The 22,388-nt window shown below is 38.7% G+C and overlaps 2 protein-coding genes across 2 annotated transcripts; one reads left to right on the top strand and one right to left on the bottom strand.

The window, feature by feature from the left end:
- The first annotated feature begins 7,395 nt into the window (after positions 1 to 7,395).
- Positions 7,396 to 11,371, top strand: LOC135472365 (uncharacterized). Its single transcript, XM_064751838.1, has 4 exons — positions 7,396 to 7,777; positions 8,111 to 8,210; positions 9,459 to 9,643; positions 10,650 to 11,371. Exons 1-4 carry the CDS (start codon positions 7,535 to 7,537, stop codon positions 10,809 to 10,811), a joined length of 690 nt encoding a protein of 229 aa, XP_064607908.1. The 5' UTR covers positions 7,396 to 7,534; the 3' UTR covers positions 10,812 to 11,371.
- Positions 11,372 to 14,045: 2,674 nt separating this feature from the next.
- Positions 14,046 to 20,352, bottom strand: LOC135473965 (peptidyl-prolyl cis-trans isomerase B-like). Its single transcript, XM_064753936.1, has 5 exons — positions 20,285 to 20,352; positions 18,492 to 18,758; positions 17,061 to 17,160; positions 16,501 to 16,685; positions 14,046 to 14,871 (listed from the first exon to the last, which is right to left on the bottom strand). The coding sequence occupies exons 2-5, from the start codon at positions 18,747 to 18,749 to the stop codon at positions 14,716 to 14,718; spliced, it is 699 nt and encodes a 232-aa protein (XP_064610006.1). The 5' UTR covers positions 18,750 to 18,758; positions 20,285 to 20,352; the 3' UTR covers positions 14,046 to 14,715.
- Between the last annotated feature and the right edge of the window lie 2,036 nt (positions 20,353 to 22,388).

Here is a 22,388-nt window from a genome sequence, read left to right as displayed (position 1 = left end):
CACTTCTAGACGCTTAGCAGCAACCGTGTAGAACGCATCACCAGATTTTCCAAACCAAGTCAGTGGATGTATGTTCCAATCGGGTCGAACCCAGCAGATCTTGCCACCAGACCCCTGTCTTCTGTAGATATGCGAGAAAGCATGTGGTTGAAGGGACCACCTTGTCTTCTCAAAGAGGAAATGACCTTTGAGGATTCATACCCACTGCAATTGCCAGAAAGTGACAAAGAGATAAGACCTGATTTGCAAGTGCTGAAAACGTCGACGACTAGGCTTCTGGGATCACACAGATTTGAATGTTTCTCCGTCTGGAAAAGGTTAGTCAAGACCATTGCTCACTTGAAGTATATCAGCCGATCCTATCACGGGGACAATTCCTGTAAGGGATGGCACTTGGGAACGGAATCGAAATCCGTAAGACTTTATGCAGAGGCAGAGCTTCTCGTGATCAAGCAGGTACAGCTAGAAATATTCGGGAAAGAGATGAATCAGATCTAACAAGGCATACCAGTGACTAAAACCAGTCCCATTTCTAAGCTCAATCCTATCCTTGACAAGAATGGAATGCTCAGAGTCGGTGGGAGAATTAGTAAGTCCGGACAGCAGGATATTGGATTACTGCGTGCAAATGCTGAGTCTCCACGATCATCCACGCGGGCGTCAAATACAGGAAACAACGTGGCAAGCCAAGGGACCAGAAGATGGCAGATCTGACAATCGATAGCTTGAGCGCTGCACCAGCCTTTACCTACGTGGGGGTCGATGTTTTCGGACCCTAGCCAGTTGTCACGAGGAAAACAAGAGGTGGACAAGCAAACGCCAAAAGGTGGGTAGTCATCTTCACCTGCCTTACCACTCGAGCCATTCATCTCGAGGAGCCTCTAGTAGACTGGAACACGAAAGACCTCTACAAAGCCCAGTGGAAATGTGTTCAGGCCCTCGCAGAAAAGTTCTGGAAACGTTGGCGACGGGAGTACTTACAAACACTTCAGACGAGGCGTAAGTGGACAGAAGAGAAACCAAACGTGCGTCCAGGTGACGTGAATCTGCTGAAGGACAAAGACCTACCTGGCAACGATTGGTGTATCGGAGTAGTAACCAACACGCATCCGGGAGACGACGGTAAAGTAAGGCCAAAATGAAAGTATCCAGAAGCGGAAAATGTGTTGTGTATACGCGACCAGTCACCGAAATGGTGGTTCTACTGGAACATGAGAAACTGTAACTTCTTCGAACATGCACGAGTCTTCATTGATATTTCATTTTTTGTGTGTGTTTAGAGTTCATATGTGATATCCTCTCAGATATCAGACGGGGAGTGTAACGCCACGGTTTATTTTTTGGTATATTCCGTGTATGGAATGTTGCGACGGCAAGCAGTTTGCAGCCGTATCGGATGTTCAGCCCTGAACACAGACGACACAAACATCGCGTCACGGACTGGAATCCCTTCAGATTCCCCCAGCATGTGTAACTGACCACAGAAGGAGTTGACTGTGAACGTAACAGAACAAACTTTTCGTGATTTTCATATCACGAAACTGTGTAGATTAGTGTGAGAGAGACATATCGTTGTGCTCGGTGCATGTTGTTGATATCGAAAGTGAATGTGTTCTGGTCAACTTTAAACGTATTTAGGTTGTTTACTGTATTACCACACACATGTTCGCCTAAATAACATTCTTAGGGTGTCTGTAGTTGTGATCTGTAAATATCTAATCACGATATACCTTATTTGTTAGCGTCATTTCGTTAAAGATGCTGTTACTTCTATAAGCACGTGTTCGGTTGTACTTTCATCTAATTATACCTCTGCCGGCTCGTAGTAATACACTACATTCCAGCTACCAGTGAAAGGCCCTTATGTTGTTACCCAGATGAACATAAAAGTAGTCCGTGACTTTGTGGCAGGCATAATTTTGCCATTTCTTAAGTTGTCAGAATAGGTAGAACTTGGAATGTATTTAACTTTACATGCTGTTATAACGTTTTGAGATATGTGTACTGCCAGGCGCATTGCATTTAATTCACTTGTCATAATTGAACTCATAATATGCGGATGCATATCCTTCAACTGTATGACGACAATACCTAACGAACGTTGTTTCTCCTCTATTGTAGCTTTTTACCTTTTCATCACCTCGACACCTTGCGATCATCATATGACTTCATATTACCATTTCATTAATAAAGCATTTACTCATTTACAAGGAACGAGTTGTTGGTTAACAAAACCGATAGCTTCCTCGCATGTAGGAAGTGAGGCAGTACACAGTCCGTGATCTTGAACACAACATAACAGTTATGGAGTGCAAACTTACACGTTAGCTCTGTCGCTGTGAGTACCAGGGCCCAGTTTCACAAAGCTCACCCAGGGCCCAGTTTCACAAAGCTCATCCAGGGCCCAGTTTCACAAAGCGGCGTACGACATTTTTTTTATCGTTCATTTGTCGTACGATATTTTACTATTACCGTACCATTGTCCTATGAGTGCGATTATCGTACATGTACGACTTCTTTTGGTAAAACTGGCCTCAGTCTTACTTTCCAGCAGGTCTACCGCAACCTGCGAATGGTCATGGGTTTCCTCCGGGCCCTACCATAATGCTGGCCACTGTTGTAGAAGAGGAATATTCTTGAGTACGGCGTAAAACACCAATCAAATAAATGAACTAATAAATAAATCAATACACATACATGTATATGTATACAGTATCTACACTTAAACTGGGCTAAACAAGAAAGCCTCTTTACAGATCAATGAACAAATAAAAAGTAGCCCAGAATGTTGTTGCGCCTTGAATAAACTGCATACACGCACAGTGAAGTTCATGCATAAACATCGGCATATACATGAACATTACTTGACGTCTTACACATTTTAGGAAAGTCTAACGGGGCACCGACACTTTCCTATACCATCATGCACAATGTATGCTCAGCCCTATATTTAATTCCTACATAAGGGAGCTAAAACGACAGTAGGTATAACACGTATCGTAGCTGTAAGCTGTCAGGCACCCCTATACCCGATGATGATAAGGAATACAGACAAAATCTACATTACTGAAGTACATGGCCCAGTAGGTATATAGCTCCCATGAGGACGACACATCGTAAAAAAAAATTATACAAGTAAACTATACCGATATGAGCTGGTATTCTCAGTCTGGCTATTTGGTCGCCTATATCGGTACAATGAAGGCAATTCTAAAGTCGGAATTTCTTAGGCCGTGGGGAAATCTTACGTTCATATTTTTTGTCATTGTGCAGATCAGTTCGTATATGGTAGTATAAATGCACATTCCTTGTGTATATGTACATGTTGTATCGACCAAACCCATCAAGTATACGTGCCAGGTTTAAGACTCTTGTATAGACAGCTCGGTGCTATAACAATGCATACAGTTTAAGGCTAACAGTTGTTGTACATGTACATTTCGTCAATGGATCAGCTGTTGGCTCGCACGTGGCAACTTGACACGTGTCTTTTTGTCGACTCTGTCTTGATAGCCACGTGGAATTGTTAACATATTTACCAATTGTGTTTTTGTATGGAAAATGCACTGAAATATATTTTTAATCAGATACAAAACATGTTATTATTGTCTTGTGCAAGGCCCATTTTACCAAGAATTCGAATGATCATGTTATAATTGCCGTGTGCATGCCCCGTTATTCAGAGCATTCAAATGACCATGTTATCATTGCAGTGTGTTAGCGCCGTTATACCGAGAAGTCAAATGACCATGTTATCATTGCAGTTTGTTAGCGCCGTTATACCGAGAAGTCAAATGACCATGTTATCATTGCAGTGTGTTAGCGCCGTTATACCGAGAATTCATATGACCACGTTGTAATTCTCTTGTGCAAGTCCCATTACACCAAGAATACGAATAGCAATGTTACAATCGTCTTGTGCAAGCCCCGATATACCAACAATTCGAACATCAATGTTATTATTGCCTTGCGCATGCCCCGGTATAACAAGAATTCGGATGACAGATGTCAAGCAATCTCCTTAATAAAAGTCCAATTTTTAAGAGCGTTTTTCTGAGACGTCAAAATATTTAATGAAATAATGGGAATCCTTTCAAACAGTTTCATAAAATAGGTGGGGGAAGCAGTTAAAGGGTATTTGTTGCCAGACCATTTAATAACGCAAAATAACTTCAAGAACTAGTGTGGTATTTAATATATATGTCGCTGTTGTACTCTTGCATGATACACGTTGACACAAGCAAATTGTACACCGCTAATCATTATAAAATAACAGCTGTTATATATCAAATTTCAAACATTAAATCATGTCAACAGGACACGAGTACAACAAATGAGAACATACATTAGAGTAACCAGAAATAGTGTCTAATCTAATGCTATTGCTCAATGGAATTTCTTTTAAAAGCACACGGATACATATGTATTTTCACATTCACTCAGCAAAATGATCAAAACACGTTGCATTGATTTTTCTGCAAGCAGTATTGTTTGGGCAAAAAGTCTAGATGTCCTGAACATTACACAAGCGACATTTAGTTCAAGCTCCGTTGACAGCAATCTTTACCAAATTACCAGGTTTTCTGCAGGACAATGAATGGATGATTATCCCTTAACGCCATTTTGTCAGTGTTGCAGCCATTTGATGGAGAGATGCAATCTACAAAGCGACTGTGTATCAGGATAGGCCTGAGTTTAACAAGTCTGGATCGGTTAAGAGTACAGTGTATATTTTTGTAATTTTGTTTCTAATGGTCCAGAGATTGTGCATATTTGATAATCTTAAGAGTGAATGAATGATTCTAGCTTTACGTAAGCTCGGCAGTATTTTAGACATATTGTTACATAAATAAAGTGGAATGAGGAAACAATTCTAGAAAAATAAACTTACATAGATACAAAGCTCGCTATACCTGGTATAGGAAAAATTTGAAGAAAGAGGTTACGAATCAGCACCAAAATTGTATCTAACAAGTTTTTATTAACTCTTTAAGTATAAATACTTATATCATGATGAATACATCATGGGCAGAAAATGCTTTGGGGATATGACAGTTTTATTTTTATTCATGTACATTTATACATGTATGAGGGAAAAAAAGCATATAATTTTCACTACTTTATATTTATTGATTAAACACACAACCTGTTTTATAGCCAGCCTATAAATATTACTACAGAGTACATGTAATAGTTTAGGTAATGCTATACAGCTTCATGCGGATCAAACTCATGGCAAAATGCACGGTATGTTTTACACGTGCACTATGCTGTGACATTAAAACCCGCCTCCACGTCCATTAATGCTTTCATTGTCCAACATATTAATATCAATGGTACACATCCTAAACGTGCCACGTCTTAAAACTTGGCCAACAGTAACACCTGACGATGTGATGTGAAACGATGAGGGTCGTGAAGAGGTGACGTTGAATGTCTTTGCCATGAGCCTTATTCAATGCTTTTCTATGTCACCATCGTAAAGTCAAATCAGAGTCTAAAGGAGGTGTATTATGTCAAAGATACAACCAGAGATAAAAAGGGTAGTTTCATCCCGAATTCTCTGGTTTTGGAGCATGAAGAATGGCTTAAGCAGGGCATTTTAAAGTTTGATTAAGTTAAGATAAAACCAATTTTCATGAGCTTTTCCTCTTGGCATTTGATTTTAACATGGAGTATTTCATATCTCCATGTCTCAATATTTACTGTCACTAAATCGCTACAATATTACATCAATGACCTTCATCCATAATCGTTCATTCATCCATCGTTTCACTCAACATTTGTGAGTGGAAGAAACTACAAATACTAGACAAATCCTTACGACAAAGCCGCAACCCAAATAGCGAGATCCGGATTCGAACCTGCAACCTCACTGGTCATGCAGAGACGGTACATCTAAATAGATTTTTACTTTTTTCTTAATCAGCCATGCGAAGTTTCTCCTTATAGTATTGGTGGTGTGTTCGTTGTACATGTCATTAATAACCTTTATTATTACACATAATTCCATTCTATATTATTTGTCAGCAGTTTTGTCTTTCGGATCGATGCATATTCATTCATTCACTTAATCGTCTAGTCATTCACACATACAAACGTCAATAAATGCACTACCATATACGTTTTTACTAGATTGCATTAGAGAGTTGAAGTCATTGTTTTTACATGTAGAAAACCAGGTTTGTTGAAGCAAGTGCTTTAAACCTTGTTATGCACAAGTTGTTGTATTTCTGTTATTTCGCGAAATTTCAGAATTATCTCTCCTGTTTTGAGATATTGATGGAGATTTGTCAGTCCTAATAAAACTGATTAAGTCCGTGTCCACGCGAAACTATATGTCATTCTGTATAGACCTGTGTATTAATAAATTGCAACAATGATTCTGCTTTATAGTGTGTTACCTGTGTGTAAACTTATTCCCCATTAGTCCAAATCTAGGAGTCGTAAACCATCCGTATACCAGTAATCAGCCGTAATGGACGTTGCACAGTTCAATAAACGCAAGATCAATTTCCAAAAGCAACATGCATAAACCCCCAAAGAACTATAAGAAAGTATACAAAGTAAGTAATTAAGATGATGTCATTGAAGTTGGAAAGACGCAGAGAATGTTTTTCACGCGTAAATTTATTCATTATCCAATTGTGTAGCATGTTGGCTTATAGTGGGTGACACATCCTCTAGTGGGTGAAACACTTCATATCCACTAACTAGAGAATTATACTCTTAATTTAAGAAACTTATACACGCAGAGTGAAGATGTTTGTGGTACACTGAGGAGCATTCGATCTGGGGCACCTTCTCGACACCCACCCCTCAATACCCTCCTCTACATCGTGATGTTGCTGCCAGAAGTGGCGACTTACCTGTATTGATTTAGCCACGACATCAAAACTCACAGGTGTTTTTCTGCCCCGTGAAAGGCCACGACGGCCCCCAGGTCCTTTATAATGCCCAAAAAGAAACAAAGACTGCCCAATCGACTTACCTTTGTCTTTGGATTATTACCTGTGGTTAATATTAAGGTGAGATCGCTGACTCTGGCTTGTTATAGTAGCCTTGAAAAAGTATTTTGCTGTATTCTGATCTGTATTGCATGATTTGTTAAAAGGACTTTAAGAAACAGTTTTAAATAACATGATTTCTTTTTAGTTCCAATTTCATGTTTTACTTCATTTTTAAAAGGAACTATGTTATCTAACGCGTTCTACGCTTAGGCTGTGTCCCTATTATGCGTCTTTCGACATTTACTCCATTCAAATCAATTGATTCAGTAATTCGTTTCGAATGCGTAGACAGCCTGTTACCAGCCAAATCGATTTTGTGTGAAGAATATACAGTGTTATTACCGTCCTCTACTTATACATCTGGAAAAACCGGCTATATTAGCAGCATTAGCTTTCAGTCGGGGGGAGAAAGTCTTCCGCCAAGGAAGGCCTTATGGCCTTCCCGTATAGCCCTAGGTTTTCACTTGGTCAGTCCTCCACTCATCACTCACACCCTCAAACTCCCCAGATTTGGCAGGTGCACGATGCTGTTGTACGGTCTAGCCGTCGTCCTGACCACGTTCCTGGGTACCAGAGCGACCCAGGGAAAATCTAATCATACAGTGACGGCAGAAGCTTGGTTTGACATCGAGATAGTGGACTTTGATGGTCCGGGAGACGACTACAGGGGAAGATTTGTCATAGCTCTCTTCGGCAAAACCGTTCCGATGACCGTTATGAATTTCGCCAACATCGCCAAAGGTTTCGAGAGGAAGAAAGAACATGGGGTAAGAGTATATAATATAGCACAGTCAGATCCATACATGCTTAATTCAAGGCTACATATATATTATAAGTATTTAATTTAAGTATTAGATATTCAAGATTACTTGTCAGGCCTGCAAAATTCTCATGTATTTCAAGAGGATATACCGGATATTGTTGGCAAAAAATCCATAAGGCCTCTTGTCCATACGGTATAACTCAGTTAATATCCCATGCTAACTACTCACATAAATTCTTATAATTAGAAGCAGCTTAAAGAAAGGCCGTACATAAAATGCATCCTAAATTTCAGATGTGATTTTCAGATGTCAACCGATTGTTTTTGTCTTTTTCAGAGATCAGAAAAATTACACTATAAAAATACTTACATCCATCGAGTGGTTCCAGACTTTGTGATCCAGGGCGGTGATGTCACAACAGGAGATGGCACAGGAGGTGAGTGAGCGAGTGGGAAGTAGATTTATGTGCAGTAAATTCCCTCGTTCAGATCATGTTAACATGGTGGTCAAGTCCCAATCTCACCTTTCCCACCTGGACATTTATGAGTGGTGGGCAGTCTACAACTAGGAGATAAACTTTTTCTTAAAGTAACGCTACATGAATTAAATTTTTGCTATAATTGTGAAAAAGGAATATGAAACTTCAATGCGGCATTTACTGTGATTTTACCTTTGCTGTGAAATAAATCTTCTAGACCATCTAGACTCCTAGACTATTGCCCAGTCACTTGTTTGTGTCCTTTCCGTAGTCTCCAGCATACTCACGCGAGTTATCTACCCTAATCCCAATACGTCTATAGATTACAAGGTTTCTGTATTACTTCTTTAGTGTTTTACATTTTACTCGAGAACTCTTCATTCTGGGAAAGTGGCCAAGCTTTTCTTGTTGAGGATCGGTATGAGTAGAGGGTGCGCTGTGATGTGTATCGATATGGGTGGTGGATCAACTTGTGTATCAAAACTGGCTTCTGTGCTTCTGTGTGGTGTCAGCATGGATGGAGGTTCATCATGGGGGGAGGATCAATATGGGTGGCTAATCATCATGGGTGGATGATCAACAAAGGTGGAGGATCAATTGTGTGGTGCACCAACATGGGTGGAGGTCAACATGGATGGAGGATCAACATGGTTGAGGGTCAACATGGATGGAGGATCAACATGGTTGAGGGTCAACATGGGTTGAGGATTAACTTGATCGAGTGGATGGTCAACATGGTTGACGTTGTGCGGCCGATCAACGTGGAAGGTGGGTCATTTGGGTTGGATGATCAACATGGATGGAGGATCAAATTAATAGAGGGTCAGCATGGTTGGAGGGTCAACATGGGCAGAACATCAACGGGTGGAGGATCAAGTTAGGTGGTGGATGAGCATGGTTGATAGATCAGCATGGTGGTCATTCAACATGGGAGGAGGATCAACATAGGTTGTGCATCAACAGGAGTGAAGGATCGTCGTGGGCGGAGGATCAGCATGGACAGATCAACATGGATGAAGGGTCAAGACTGATGGAGGATCAGCATGAATGGAGAACCACCATAGGGGGAGGGGGGGGGAGGATAGGTGGAATACAAAAGCGATCAGTCCATCTCGCCATATACCTGACAAAGCCCCTGATATTGGTGACACAAGAATATCAGTAGCACTTAAAACAAAAAGTCATATTTTTATTCAATCTTTGCAGGTAAGAGTATTTTCGGAGAGAAGTTTGTGGATGAGAACTACGTGTTGAGTCACCAGGCGGCTGGGTACGTGTCCATGGCGAACCACGGTCGAGACACGAACGGCTCCCAGTTCTTCATCCTCCTGAACAAGGCCCGCTGGTTGGACAAGAAGCATGTCGTCTTCGGCAAAGTTATCAGAGGAATGGTAAGATAACCTTCAGGTGGCCATGGGTTTCACCCCGCCTCTGCTCCGTTTCCACGCACCACAATCCTGGTCGTCATCGCATATGTGAAATATTCTCAGTATTATCGTTAATAGGGATTACACTTTTTGAATATAGCACAGATTCTATTGCTGAAATTTGGGATCATCAGAGGGGTAATGCATGTTCGCTGTATAGTCTACCGGCCAGTTAATTCTATATTTGTGGAAGGCCTGTTGGTCGAGTGGTCTAGACGGTTGACATGTATTGCTGTCGATTAGGTACATGACTCTGAGGTCGCTGGTTCGAATCCCGAAGTGGTCTCAACCAAATTTCATCACTATTTCAGCATCTATTTGAAATATTCTCCAGTACGGCAAATAAATAAATAAGTTAATCGGATGTCAAAAGTTGGTCCAGACATGTTGGCCTATATGTGTCATATGTCAAAAAATATGTCATTGGCCTCAATTTATTGCACAGCTATTAAACTGTTTTCTGCCAGCATGTGTTGAAACCTTGGTGATCCAAATTATACACAGCAAAGGTGGTTGGTACAGTTTTCCATTAATCGTTGCTCAAAAGGTCCGTGGAATCGTTGGAATCGTGGATCCATGCCTGAGGGTTCTCTCTGGCACGTGGTGTACAGTGACTTTTACAACTGATGTCATGGGTTCGTCCCTGTTTACATTTGGTTGTTTTCCGGCTTTTAGATTTTGAAAATCTGCAAGGACTTGTTATTCAATGCAGCACTATCCAAATGGTTGTATTTGTGAATTGAATATATGAATTGAAGATTTGAAGTATGCTATAACCTGCATCCCTTCTCATGGCAGTTCTTCTTGGAAATTTGTCTTTCTAATATAGACCTGGAAAGCCCCTTATGCATGGTCGACGGCTGGTATTTGAATGTCTGTTTTGACGCCTAAATTCACTATATAGGACACCTGTAAATCGAGCAGTCAGTCGATTAACCCTCACATCAACCATTCAATCCATTCATTTCAGGACACAATCAGAACTATTGGAGAAGTACCCACAGGTTCAGATGCCAAACCCAAGAAGAAGGTGAAGATCATAGACTGTGGCGTAGATGAACTTGACGCCGACAAAGTTTACGATTTGTCAGAGAAAGAGATCTTATCGGACGAAGATACAGACAGAGAATAAATAAAACTGATGTAAAAAAAAATTTTCTCATTCACAAATTATTTAAAAGTGGTATATTTATATTTGATATATATGCATGTGACGCCGATGATAAGTTGAAGTGAAAAAATGGCGGAGATCAAAGCTTACATCATGAAACACTTATGGCATCTGCACGCCTGTCTCATTTATGCTTGGAATTATATATTTGTTGCACTAGACTTGACGAGTAGATAGATACGCAAATGCTTTGTCCTCTTTATGTATTCTTCCACATGCAGTATGGAAGAATATGAATTTACCTGCGGTATTGTACTTAAATTTGAGATATAGACATGTGTAAGTATTGATGTGTAATAGAAGTGCTAATGATGATGTGATGTGACTAACTAAGTTATGTTATCATTGGTAATTTTGTATGCAGTGTAAGTGTTAGACGAATCTATATACCCAACTGGGACCTAGCACTTGAATGGTTCTTTTTATGTGTGTAAGTCAAGTGGTTAAAAAAGGTTTCTGCACATTGAAACGATGCGAAACTGCGGCAAAGTACTTAATTTTCAATTTTGTGTGCAGTATGTATAAGTTGCAGTGAAACTGTGCTCAAATACATCTATATGCACAACATTTTTGTATGTGTTTGTCTCATGTCCTTTCAGAGCAGCTTTTGTGAGCATTCCTGTGTTTTCTCTTTTGTGACAGTGTGAAGTAGATGTATGTATGGATATGTGATAGGGACACAGCATGTGACACGTGGTCATTGGTGTAAATGAGCTGTAGAGACATTCTGTCTAGCTGTATGTAATATACATATGCTTGCCTCCATGTATATCCGTGCATATTGCTGTATAATGCAAATACAGCCTACTTATCTATGCAAATAAAAAATTAAAACAATGAAATTTGAAAGTATTTTGGGGCTTGATTTCTATTTTTTTTTTCACGTGTATGGGTCATGAATACGCTTTGAAGTCTTCGGCGTCTGTTGTTAATTAGGGGCCTCAATGAGTGAGTAGTTAGCCTACTGGCACAGAACATGACACATGAGTTTATCACCACTACGGTTGATGAGAGTTCAAGTTCAGCTTATCGCGCTCTGCTCGATTTCCTCTCACCTTAATGCTGCATTTTCGACATCATATGAGTGAAATATTGTTGAGTACTACATATAAAGCACTCAGTGAAATAAATAAATAAATTCGCGCCACACTGACGGACTGACAGATGACATTTAACCATATAGTTTCGTCCGGTACCCATGCAGGACTGATAAATGAAACATATGCAGTATTCAATTTCAAGTTTTATTTCAGACATGTATTCCTGAATCACGCGGTCAAAAAATTTTGTATAATCAAAAGGCAAGGAATTTTGACAATATTATTGAGAACATATTGTTTAATTTCCTATTTTTTTTCATATACATTACTTACAATCACGCTCTGGGTTTTGCCCATGTTACATTAAGAGTGCTTATCTTGTTTATTTTGGCAAATGCAGAATGTATGGGTTTCCTTTACAGGTCGTTGAATTATGGTGTTAGGAAACCGAGCAGAGCTCGGGCAGGAAACACACGACCATCTGCAGGTTGCTGAAGGACATTCCCGCCTACGGCCAGAGAGGAAGCCACCATGGGCTGGACTTGAACTCAGAGTGACCACATTGGTGAGACGCTCCTGGATCATCACGCTGCGCTAGCGCGCTAACTGAGCCACGGGAGGCCCCATTAAGATTCATGTGCATGTTTGCAAGGCTTAAGTCTTAATAATAGAATATAACAAACAGAACTTAAGTCCAAATTAAAGTTAATATATATAGGCCTACGTCGATTAAATCCTGTAAAGAATTGAAAACAAAAATGGACATAAGGTCAGTAAAACATTAGTTTTTTAACATCTGAAATTTCATAGTGGGTTGTATTTAAAATAAAAAAAGTGTCTTTACTAAAAAGGCATTTACAGACCCACTCCGACCAATCCGACGTTTCAAGAGAGACAAGCACATAACAGGCGCAAAGTTGATGTTTTGTTGCATTCATATAGCCAGAATTTATATATTCATGAGTTATATTCCTCATCTAGAATAATAATAAAGCAAAGGGATATGACAGCCTTCCATTAAGAACTTCTGCGCTATTGCATGTGCCTTATGTAAGCTTACCGTACATGGGAAGGTGTGCCAGAAACCTGCGGATGGTCGTGGGTTTCCCCGAGCTCTGTCCGGTTTCCTCCCACTATAATTCTGGCCGCCGTGGTATAAATGAAATGTTCTTGAGTGTGGCGTAAAATAGCAATCAAATAAATAAATAAAAAATTTTCACGGACTCAAATATCACGCTCTAGCTATAAGGAAATAAGCCATCCTCCGTTGCTTAGGATTTTCATCTATTTTGAGAAACATTGATGGTGTCTGTATACTTTCATACAAACAAACACATAGGCGGCAAATAATGTATGGAGGGTGGTGATATAAAATTCTGAGATAAACGTTCACTTGTGACCAGGGCCCGGTTTCATAAAAGTAAGTAAAAGTGTCTTCTTCGAGCACCATAATAGCACACTTATGTAATGTTAACTTTGGCCTTTTTTTAGAATAACTCCCTGTTGGACTTTGGCAAAACAACTGCTGATTGAAGAAATTTACTGAATTTAAGAAGTTTCTCGAAACTGTGCCCTGGTGCCATCGTTGAATGATCTGCTGGTGTTATAAGTCGTTATTATTTACTGACATTATAACTCTGACATTCTCATTATCCGTATGCGTTTATTCTCAGCAGTCTCTATGTATAAATGTATAATGTATATGTGTAGATTTGTTATTCCATTGTTAATTAACGCCGTTATAATGCTATAAGAATTTGTCACCGATACCATGGTGGTCTGTTCAATAGGTGGAAGAAAGGAGTGTAGCCGGGATAAACCATCTATCCCACTTACTAACGAAATTTTCCACAATTGACATACAGGTATGCACACCCCATGTATTGGTGGAAAACAACTGATCTTCAGCTTGTCTGCGCTATGGAGCACAAGAATGTTATTTATTTATTTATTTATTTATTTGATTGGTGTTTTAGGCCGTACTCAAGAATATTTCACATATACGACGGCGGCCAGCATTATGGTGGAAGGAAACTGGGCAGAGCCCGGGGGAAACACACGACCATCCGCAGGTAGCTGGCAGACCTTAAATGTAAAGCCAAAGACAAAAAAAACGGCAAGTGAATAAATATTATACACCAGAACAACACAGTGATAAGTTTTTACACATATATTTTTTCCTAAAACACATACACAACAAAGACATTAAACACACAATGAAATGGTCACATGAAACACAAACGTTTGGTAAAAACGTATATAATACGGAGTAAATTACGCCACGTCCATTTCCAAGCCGAGATTTGGAATTGCAATACGAATCATCAAGACAAGAAATACATGTCAAGTTTTCTCCAAGTGATTCCATACACATATATACACATGATCTGAACTTAAGTGAATTTCAAACAGTTGGAAAAGTTTTCTTTACACAAATAATTTAAATTTGTTGAGCGAACTTAAGGTTGTTCCTGTCTCTCGATTTTATAACTCAGCTACAAACAACATTTTCTACTCATTTTAAAATCAAATACTATTAATGATATGACAAAGGCTTTTAACGTTTCTGTAAGTTTTAGTTTGTTCCAGAAGAAAACATTAATTTGAGAAGATTGTTTTATCGTCATTTAAAGACTTAATATATAGGGCGGCCTGAACTATTCCTACTGTTCAGAATAGCCAGACTATATGCAGAACTTCATAAGCCTACAGATAAAACATTAGAGTATTTTGTCCGAAATAAAAAGTTTTTCAGAATCGGAAAGCCTCATAGAGTTGGTCAGAAATTTTGATGACTAATAAATTAGCTAATACAAATTTATTATTTAGTCTCTGGTGAGGTCTTTTTCCGATCTGGCCTCTTCTTCAGATAAAGTGTATTTCTTTTCGACGGGGTCAGCTCCGCAGTCTACGATCTTAATCCTGTTCCTGGGGCGGGAATCGGAGAATGTCTTGATTTCACCCATATCCCTGAGAACGTCCTGGGGGCACACAAAGCACAGTCATTAGTATAAACGTCATGAAGAGTTATAGGGGCACAAAGCAGTCATTAGTATACACGTCAGGAACAGTTATAGGAGCACAAAGTACAGTCATTAGTATACACGTCAGGAACAGTTATAGGGGCACAAAGCACAGTCATTAGTATACACGTCAGGAATAGTTATAGGGGCACAAAGCACAGTCATTAGTATACACGTCAGGAACAGTTATAGGGGCACAAAGTACAGTCATTAGTATACACGTCAGGAACAGTTACAGGGGCACAAAGTACAGTCATTAGTATACACGTCAGGAACAGTTACAGGGGCACAAAGCACAGTCATTAGTATACACGTCAGGAACAGTTACAGGGGCACAAAGCACAGTCATTAGTATACACGTCAGGAACAGTTACAGGGGCACAAAGCACAGTCATTAGTATACACATCAGGAAGATTCAGGGGCACAGTCATAAGATACACAAGCACAAGTCAGTATTACTGGGTTAACCGTGATGAAGACTTAGGGCAATGCACAAATCAAGATTATCAGAATACACGTCATGAGGAATTAAGATGAGATTGAGATACACGTCATGATGAAGTCAGAGAAAGAAGTCAATATTATTGAGATACACCTAATGACGAAGTCATAGGCAAAAGTCTACTTTATTGAGATACACGTCATGACGAATTCATAGGCAGAAGTCAATATTATTGAGATACACGTTGTGACGAAGTCAGTGGCAGAAGTCAATATTATTGAGATACACGTTGTGACGAAGTCAGTGGCAGAAGTCAATATTATTGAGATACACCTAATGACGAAGTCATAGGCAGAAGTCTACTTTATTGAGATACACGTTATGACGAATTCATAGGCAGAAGTCAATATTATTGAGATACACGTTATGACGAAGTCAGAGGCAGAAGTCAATATTATTGAGATATACGTCATGACGAAATCAGAGGCAGAAGTCAATATTATTGAGATACACGTCATGACGAAGTCATAGGCAGAAGTCAACATTATTGAGATATACGTCATGACGAAGTCAGAGGCAGAAGTCAATATTATTGAGATATACGTCATGACGAAGTCAGAGGCAGAAGTCAATATTATTGAGATACACGTCATGACGAAGTCAGAGGCAGAAGTCAGTATTAATGAGATACACGTCATGACGAAGTCAGAGGCAGAAGTCAGTATTATTGAGATACATGTCTTGAAAAGTTACAGATACAGCCATAATTATTTGGAAATTAGAAGCACAAATCAAAACAGCTTTTTTAAGGTACAAGATTAGGATTTGGTCATTTGGTCGCCATTAGGGGCTAATTAACAAAATGATTCATCCTGAAATATTTTAAATATTATCAAACAACTCCTCGTGATGCCAGGCCCAGAGTTTCACGCAGCATAGAATTTAGGATGTTAAATTTATACCTACATTCCTTGATACAGCAGAATATTTCATAAATCTGTAACAGTTTCAGATTACCTTTAATGTGGCATTTTCCTTGTACATATTTTGTCACGTCTATTTATACTCAGAAAAGTTGTTTTTGTGTTATTGAGCTGAATATGCTTGGCAGTCCATCTACAACGTTACAAGCTGTCTTTCTTACCATGCCTTGGATGATCTTGCCGAAGACCACGTGCTTGTCATCCAACCATCTGGCTCGGTTCAAAAGGATGAAAAACTGAGAGCCGTTGGTATCCTTACCGTGATTGGCCATAGCTAAGTAACCAGCAGCATTATGGCTGATTGTGAAGCTTTCGTCGTTAAACTTATCGCCGAAGATGCTTTTACCTGCAATAAAAAATACCAAGATGTACGATAAAATCATAAATATTTCATATTACGTTTAAGACATGGTTTATAAGAAATATATAATCATGATATAAATATTTTTTTAAAAACTTGACATTTCTCGCGCAATGGATTCCAAGCTGAATTTACCATTGTTATCTTGCAAATCAGGACAAATGCATTACTAACACGCCAGCAAAACATCTTCGCAAAGACATAAATTTTAAAAAAACACACAGGAAAGCATAGCTTAGGCTCGAATTACTTTAGGAGTGAAAGATTTCCATTCTACTTGATCACACTGTATATTTCTTACTGGAGTTTTTATAGCGACTTACTTGCATCTATTAACTGAGCAAAATTTGAAGGACTTACCTCCTGAACCATCGCCGACTGTGACGTCACCACCCTGGATGACAAAATCCGTTACCAGACGGTGGAAAATGGTGTTTTTGTAGTGCAACTTCTCGACTCTCTGTTGAAATTTAAAAAGGAACGAATATAAATGGACCTCCAATACCACTTATTTCATGTTGCCCATATACTTACTAAAGTGTTTTTTAAGTATGCGTAATGAAATGGGATTCCCTATCATGACATCATAATGAAACTGATCCTATATATATATACATATACTCTGTTCCTTTTGTGAACTGTAATTCTTTATTCGTATTGTAATTTATCATTATTTTCATAATACTTCCATATTATACTTAACGAATAATAATATTTTAATCAATTGCTATCATACAATCACACTGATCCACCAATACTAAGTCCTGTTTTGCTGGATTCTGACGTCTGAAAATTTCTTCGAAATGATCAACGTGCATTTGATTTCAAGTAGTATTGCTAAACTCTGATTTCCATTTTGTTGTTATGTGTTTACATCAGATGTAATGGAGTCCACGTGGCAAAACGTTACACATCTATATTTAAGGATGCTATACACGTGGCATTATTCACACGTGTCAGGCAACAGCCTGGGCCTACTTCATTCATCTTTGCAATCCAGTCATCTATTGTTGCTCATCGATTATTCTTGTTTAACAAATATTTATAAAATTATTTTCACCAAGGTAAGACGCTGACAAAATTAAAAAGGAACGTGGCATTTTTTTCTATGCTAGGCGACACTACAAATGCATATAGAAATTTTCCTTATTCAATTTGAAAGAGACATTAAATTTTTAGTTCAGTAAAGCACCATCAATTTCAAAGTCATGCACGGATGTGTCGAACATCGTGACAGATGGCGTGTTCAGACAGGAGTATGGTCAATATCTGTAACCATTGTTCGGTTCTCAGACAAGACATGTATTTACTGCGGACCTGTAGATGTATCGCCACGTGGTTGGAATGCCACGTGGTGAATCTATAGTTTATGTATTAATACCCCCCGTACATGAACCTTTGTTTCGCTTTGGGTTAACCTTTTTGTAGCCTGTATCCTTTTCAAACATTTCAAGTATTTGAAAGACTTGGATCAATTCATACTTTATTTTATATAATTAAATCCTCGTGATAGAAAATCATTTCCATTAAACATTACCGCACTCAAATTTTTTGTGGGATAGCTTTTCAATCAGATGAACATTCACACTTATGCTTCCACTCTTCGTCCTTTCAAATCCGTTCCGAGATTTCATTTGGGTCTACATTCTAGTTTCTTTATAAAAATTTTTATACATGTATGTTCACTGTAAAAGAAATCACTTCCTTAAAATACTATCACACTCCTTAAATGAACCTTGCGAGCTGCGGATTAACATTTTACTCAGACGCAATATGAATATTAACACCTACACCATCTGCCTTCTTCCTCTGGAATCCGTTGGCCAACTTGACAAAATTCAGGACTGTCATTGGCACTTGCTCTCCAAACAGTCCGACAACAAATCTGCCTCTGTAGTCCTCTCCTGGACCGTCATAATCTTTGATTTCAATGTCAAACCAGGCCTCATGAGTAATGGTAAAGTCTGGTTTCTTCTCCTCCTCCACTTTTCTGGCACCTTGGCTCACGACCGCCATTGCAGCGAGGACAACTAATATGAGACGCGCCATGACCACTTTCTGTGAGCATCAAGAAAACACACTTTATGAATACAATATGTTTTTCTGCGCAAATCACCTCACCTGACTGAGTGACAGTGTAAAAGACTACAGTACAGAGAATAAAACCAGAGCATTTTGATAGCAGGCAAATGATCAAACATACTACCGGTGAAAACGTCATTTATAGTGATGAGAAAATAGATTCACAAATTTTTGTGAAAGTGGTAGCTACATTTTTGGAGAAAGGATAGCCCTGTATATTCTTTGGGAAAGTGGCCTCTGTATCCCAAATTATCCAGACCCCACTATCACACAATCATGAAACTTTTTAGGGGAAACTCTATTAAAATAACTATTTTGAAAATCACATTTTCTTGTGATGCTTTAACTGCAGCGTCGCCATTTTTGGAAATGGTTAAGAATCAATCTGTTAAACTTAACCGAAAATCTACTGTCTGAGTGACGCTAGAATGTATTCTGTTATTGTAGCACAATATTGTGTTATATTCAACATAATATATCATGTTAGTATAATAGAATGGTTATGCTGAAGTAATAGAATCGTTATGCTGAATTAATAGAATGGTTATGCTGAATTAATAGAATCTGTGAGTCATGTTTAACAGAATAATCTACTATAATAACAGAACACATTCTAGCATCACACAGGCAACAGTTAAATTTAACAGATGATTTTTAGAGAGAAGAATTTACGCACCTTGTCGAAAGATATACTAATCACAAAAGGGTCACCTCGCTGCCATTGCCAAATAATCCATATTCTGATTTGGATAACATATTCACACTTGTGTAAATCTTATCACATATTTGATATTTGAAGCAGTTCATAAACATCGAATCTAACATGCGACAAAAATTCACTTCAGCCTTTTTTCAGGCTATCAAGGCATTTACGGAACCTGCAGTTTTGGTGCATGCAAGGCTACAGCGTATAATTCACTTGAGAATAATATAATGAGATTTTTTTAACAATTAACTGCATAAAGGTAATTTTAAATGCTTAGGCCATAACCCGGTGAACATGGTTTCATTGGACGTATCTAGAGAACTGTGTGTATATATAGCGCAAACAAAGGCACAAATAAAGACAAAAGCCAAAATATATGTAACGGCAACTTTGTCTTTATATAGTTCCTCTGTCGGTAGGCCTAAACATAACTAGAAAAAACTTGGGAAGAATTTGATTGACCTTACGTTATCGTATCATTAATACCTCAACCCTTGTCCTTAATTTGAGAATTATGTGTTAAACCTCAAGAAATGAAGACATGAAGGTAAAATTACACTTGAATTACCTATAAATGTGCAATTAGTAAATAAATGCATTAACAAATAATAAATAAGTGGACAAATAACTAAATTTGTCATCTACATTATGTATATACATGACGATGCCTTATGAACTCGCGCTTTCCTAAAACATGCAATCAATAAAGCTGTTATTTCAAGAACAGAGAAAATCAAGTATTAAAACAAAATAAATAAAATGGTAACTTTAAAAAAGCCATCCGGCATTACCTTACCTTGTATCTGTAGTTCCAATCTGGTTCTGTACACCCTGCTATCTGCTGTATGTCAGAAGTCTGAATGACGTTAGAAATTCTGAACCTCTTATAAGGAGCCGGGAGGATGCCACGACATACCCCACCCCCTAACCCTACCCCCACCCGCCAATGAAGACGATGTCATCTGTGACTGCGTGTGAGCATCGTATATTGGTGGAATCGATTCACAAAATCCACGCAAAGTTAGCCTCTTGGGAAATCCCTCTGGGGCAGGCTCTGTATAATCTGAATCCAGGTGTTACCCCGGGGGTCTATTGTCAGAGAATCATTATGACAATGGGTACCACTCAATGGCCGGGTAAATATCACACCTTGGTATTTGATGCGAACGTGTCGTGCACAATACACATGCGTGGCCTGTTCAGCGTTTAAAGTTTCGTAGCGTTTCTTTACACGTTGGCAAAGTTATAATAATATATGTACAAATGTACCATGTAGTAGCTTATATTGGCCAAATAAAAATTACCTACAGTAAAACACCAATCAAAACTTCCAGGTGGCGATCAGAAACATACTTGGAAAGATATGGATTTGAATTCTCTCGTAAAACAAAATTATCATAAAAAAAAAAACATTCTTCTTCATCTGTGAATGTAAAAATATTTACCATTGTCCACAAAAGCGACGAAAAATGTCATATTGCACATGCGTACGTTTTGTGAAAGTGCTTGCAAGTATGCTTTGACGTCTATAGGCATTATAGATGCTCGATCATTTTGTGAACAAAATTAAATGTGACATTTTGTCAGTAAATAAATGGTTATAAATATAAATTTCACCACATGCAGTTTCTTTTTTACCGTTGACGTCACTTGACATTATATGATGGCCAATGTAATTATATGACGACTAGTTTAGTATTGTGGAACATCAACAACGGGCCTGTTTTCCGCACTGATGCCGTAACACTCACATACTGGGCGTATAAATTAAATTCTAATATGTAATGAACTGGATGTAAACAATTAGATTTCATGCAGAGTTTGAAATTTTCCACATACACACTTTTTTCTCTCACAAAACCCTACATTTATAATTCGTTACGTAGATTCAGTTTTAATTTAGACAAGTTATAGGCTTGCCTTATTTGTTCTGTTAGAGTCATTTGGGGATGCAAAATGCTGGCTCTGTTTTCAATAAAACGTGAAAGCCTATAAACTACAAGAACTTATTGCTGAAGCATGTAGTAAATATACACTGCCAGTCATGCAGGTCCATAAAAAGGGTTCCGCAGCGTAATGACCCAGGAACCTTTCAACCAATGCGGTCGTTGTGAGTTCAAGCCCAGCGCATGCTGGCTTCCTCTGCGTCCGTACGTGTTAAGGTCTGGCAGCAACCTGTGGATGGCTGTGAGTTTTTCCCGAGCTCTGCCCGGTTTCCTCCCACCATAATTCTGGCCGCCGTCGTATATGTGAAATTTTCTTGAGTGCGGCGTAAAACACCAATCAAATAAATAAACATAACAAAAAGGTTCAAAGTATTGTAGGACCAAATGTATATAGAGCATTAAGTTATAATAGATGAAAGGCTTCTACAATCTTTTAAGATTCGAATGACCTTAAGTTGTTTTCTCATATCACGAGTCCGTGCTGTCACTATTTTTTCTTTTCCACGTGCCTCCGTGGCCAAGTGGGTAGTTTGCGAGCGGGTCTCACTATTGCGGTCGTAGTGAGTTCAAATCTGATTTTAGCTGGCTTCCTCTCCGGCCATGCGTGATTACTAGCAGTCTGTGAATGTTCGTGGCGATTCCCCAGGGCTCTGTCATGTAGTCCTGGCCGCTGTCGTATATGTGAAATATTCTTGCGTACAGAGTAAATTCTAATGAAATTTTTCATCCGGCGCTCAACGTAATATATATATATATATATATATATATATATATATATATATATATATATATATATATATATATATATATATCGCCAAGATGAATTATTCTTTCAATCGCCATTTACACACTCATACAATTTCATCAAAGTGAAAGGCAAGGTAAGTTATCTTATTGGAACATTTCAAATCTGTCCCTCTGGGCCTGTCACAGCTGTATATGACGTAACCACAT

The sequence above is a fragment of the Liolophura sinensis genome, chromosome 8 (genome assembly GCF_032854445.1).
Source record: "Liolophura sinensis isolate JHLJ2023 chromosome 8, CUHK_Ljap_v2, whole genome shotgun sequence".
Classification (NCBI taxonomy): Eukaryota; Metazoa; Mollusca; class Polyplacophora; order Chitonida; family Chitonidae; genus Liolophura; species Liolophura sinensis.
The sequence above is the reverse complement of the archived record's forward strand: the minus strand, read 5'-3'. Positions and strand labels throughout refer to the sequence as shown.

Excerpts from the sequence above, each read along its gene's own strand:
- LOC135473965 (XM_064753936.1), bottom strand. The coding sequence starts at position 18,749 with ATGGCGCGTCTCATATTAGTTGTCCTCGCTGCAATGGCGGTCGTGAGC. Across the intron at positions 17,161-18,491 it reads AGAGGAAGAAGGCAGATGGT|AGAGTCGAGAAGTTGCACTA; the intron begins GTAGGTGTTAAT and ends AAATTTCAACAG. Across the intron at positions 16,686-17,060 it reads AGTCGGCGATGGTTCAGGAG|GTAAAAGCATCTTCGGCGAT; the intron begins GTAAGTCCTTCA and ends TTTTTATTGCAG.
- LOC135472365 (XM_064751838.1), top strand. The coding sequence starts at position 7,535 with ATGCTGTTGTACGGTCTAGCCGTCGTCCTGACCACGTTCCTGGGTACC. Across the intron at positions 7,778-8,110 it reads AGAGGAAGAAAGAACATGGG|AGATCAGAAAAATTACACTA; the intron begins GTAAGAGTATAT and ends TGTCTTTTTCAG. Across the intron at positions 9,644-10,649 it reads GCAAAGTTATCAGAGGAATG|GACACAATCAGAACTATTGG; the intron begins GTAAGATAACCT and ends CATTCATTTCAG.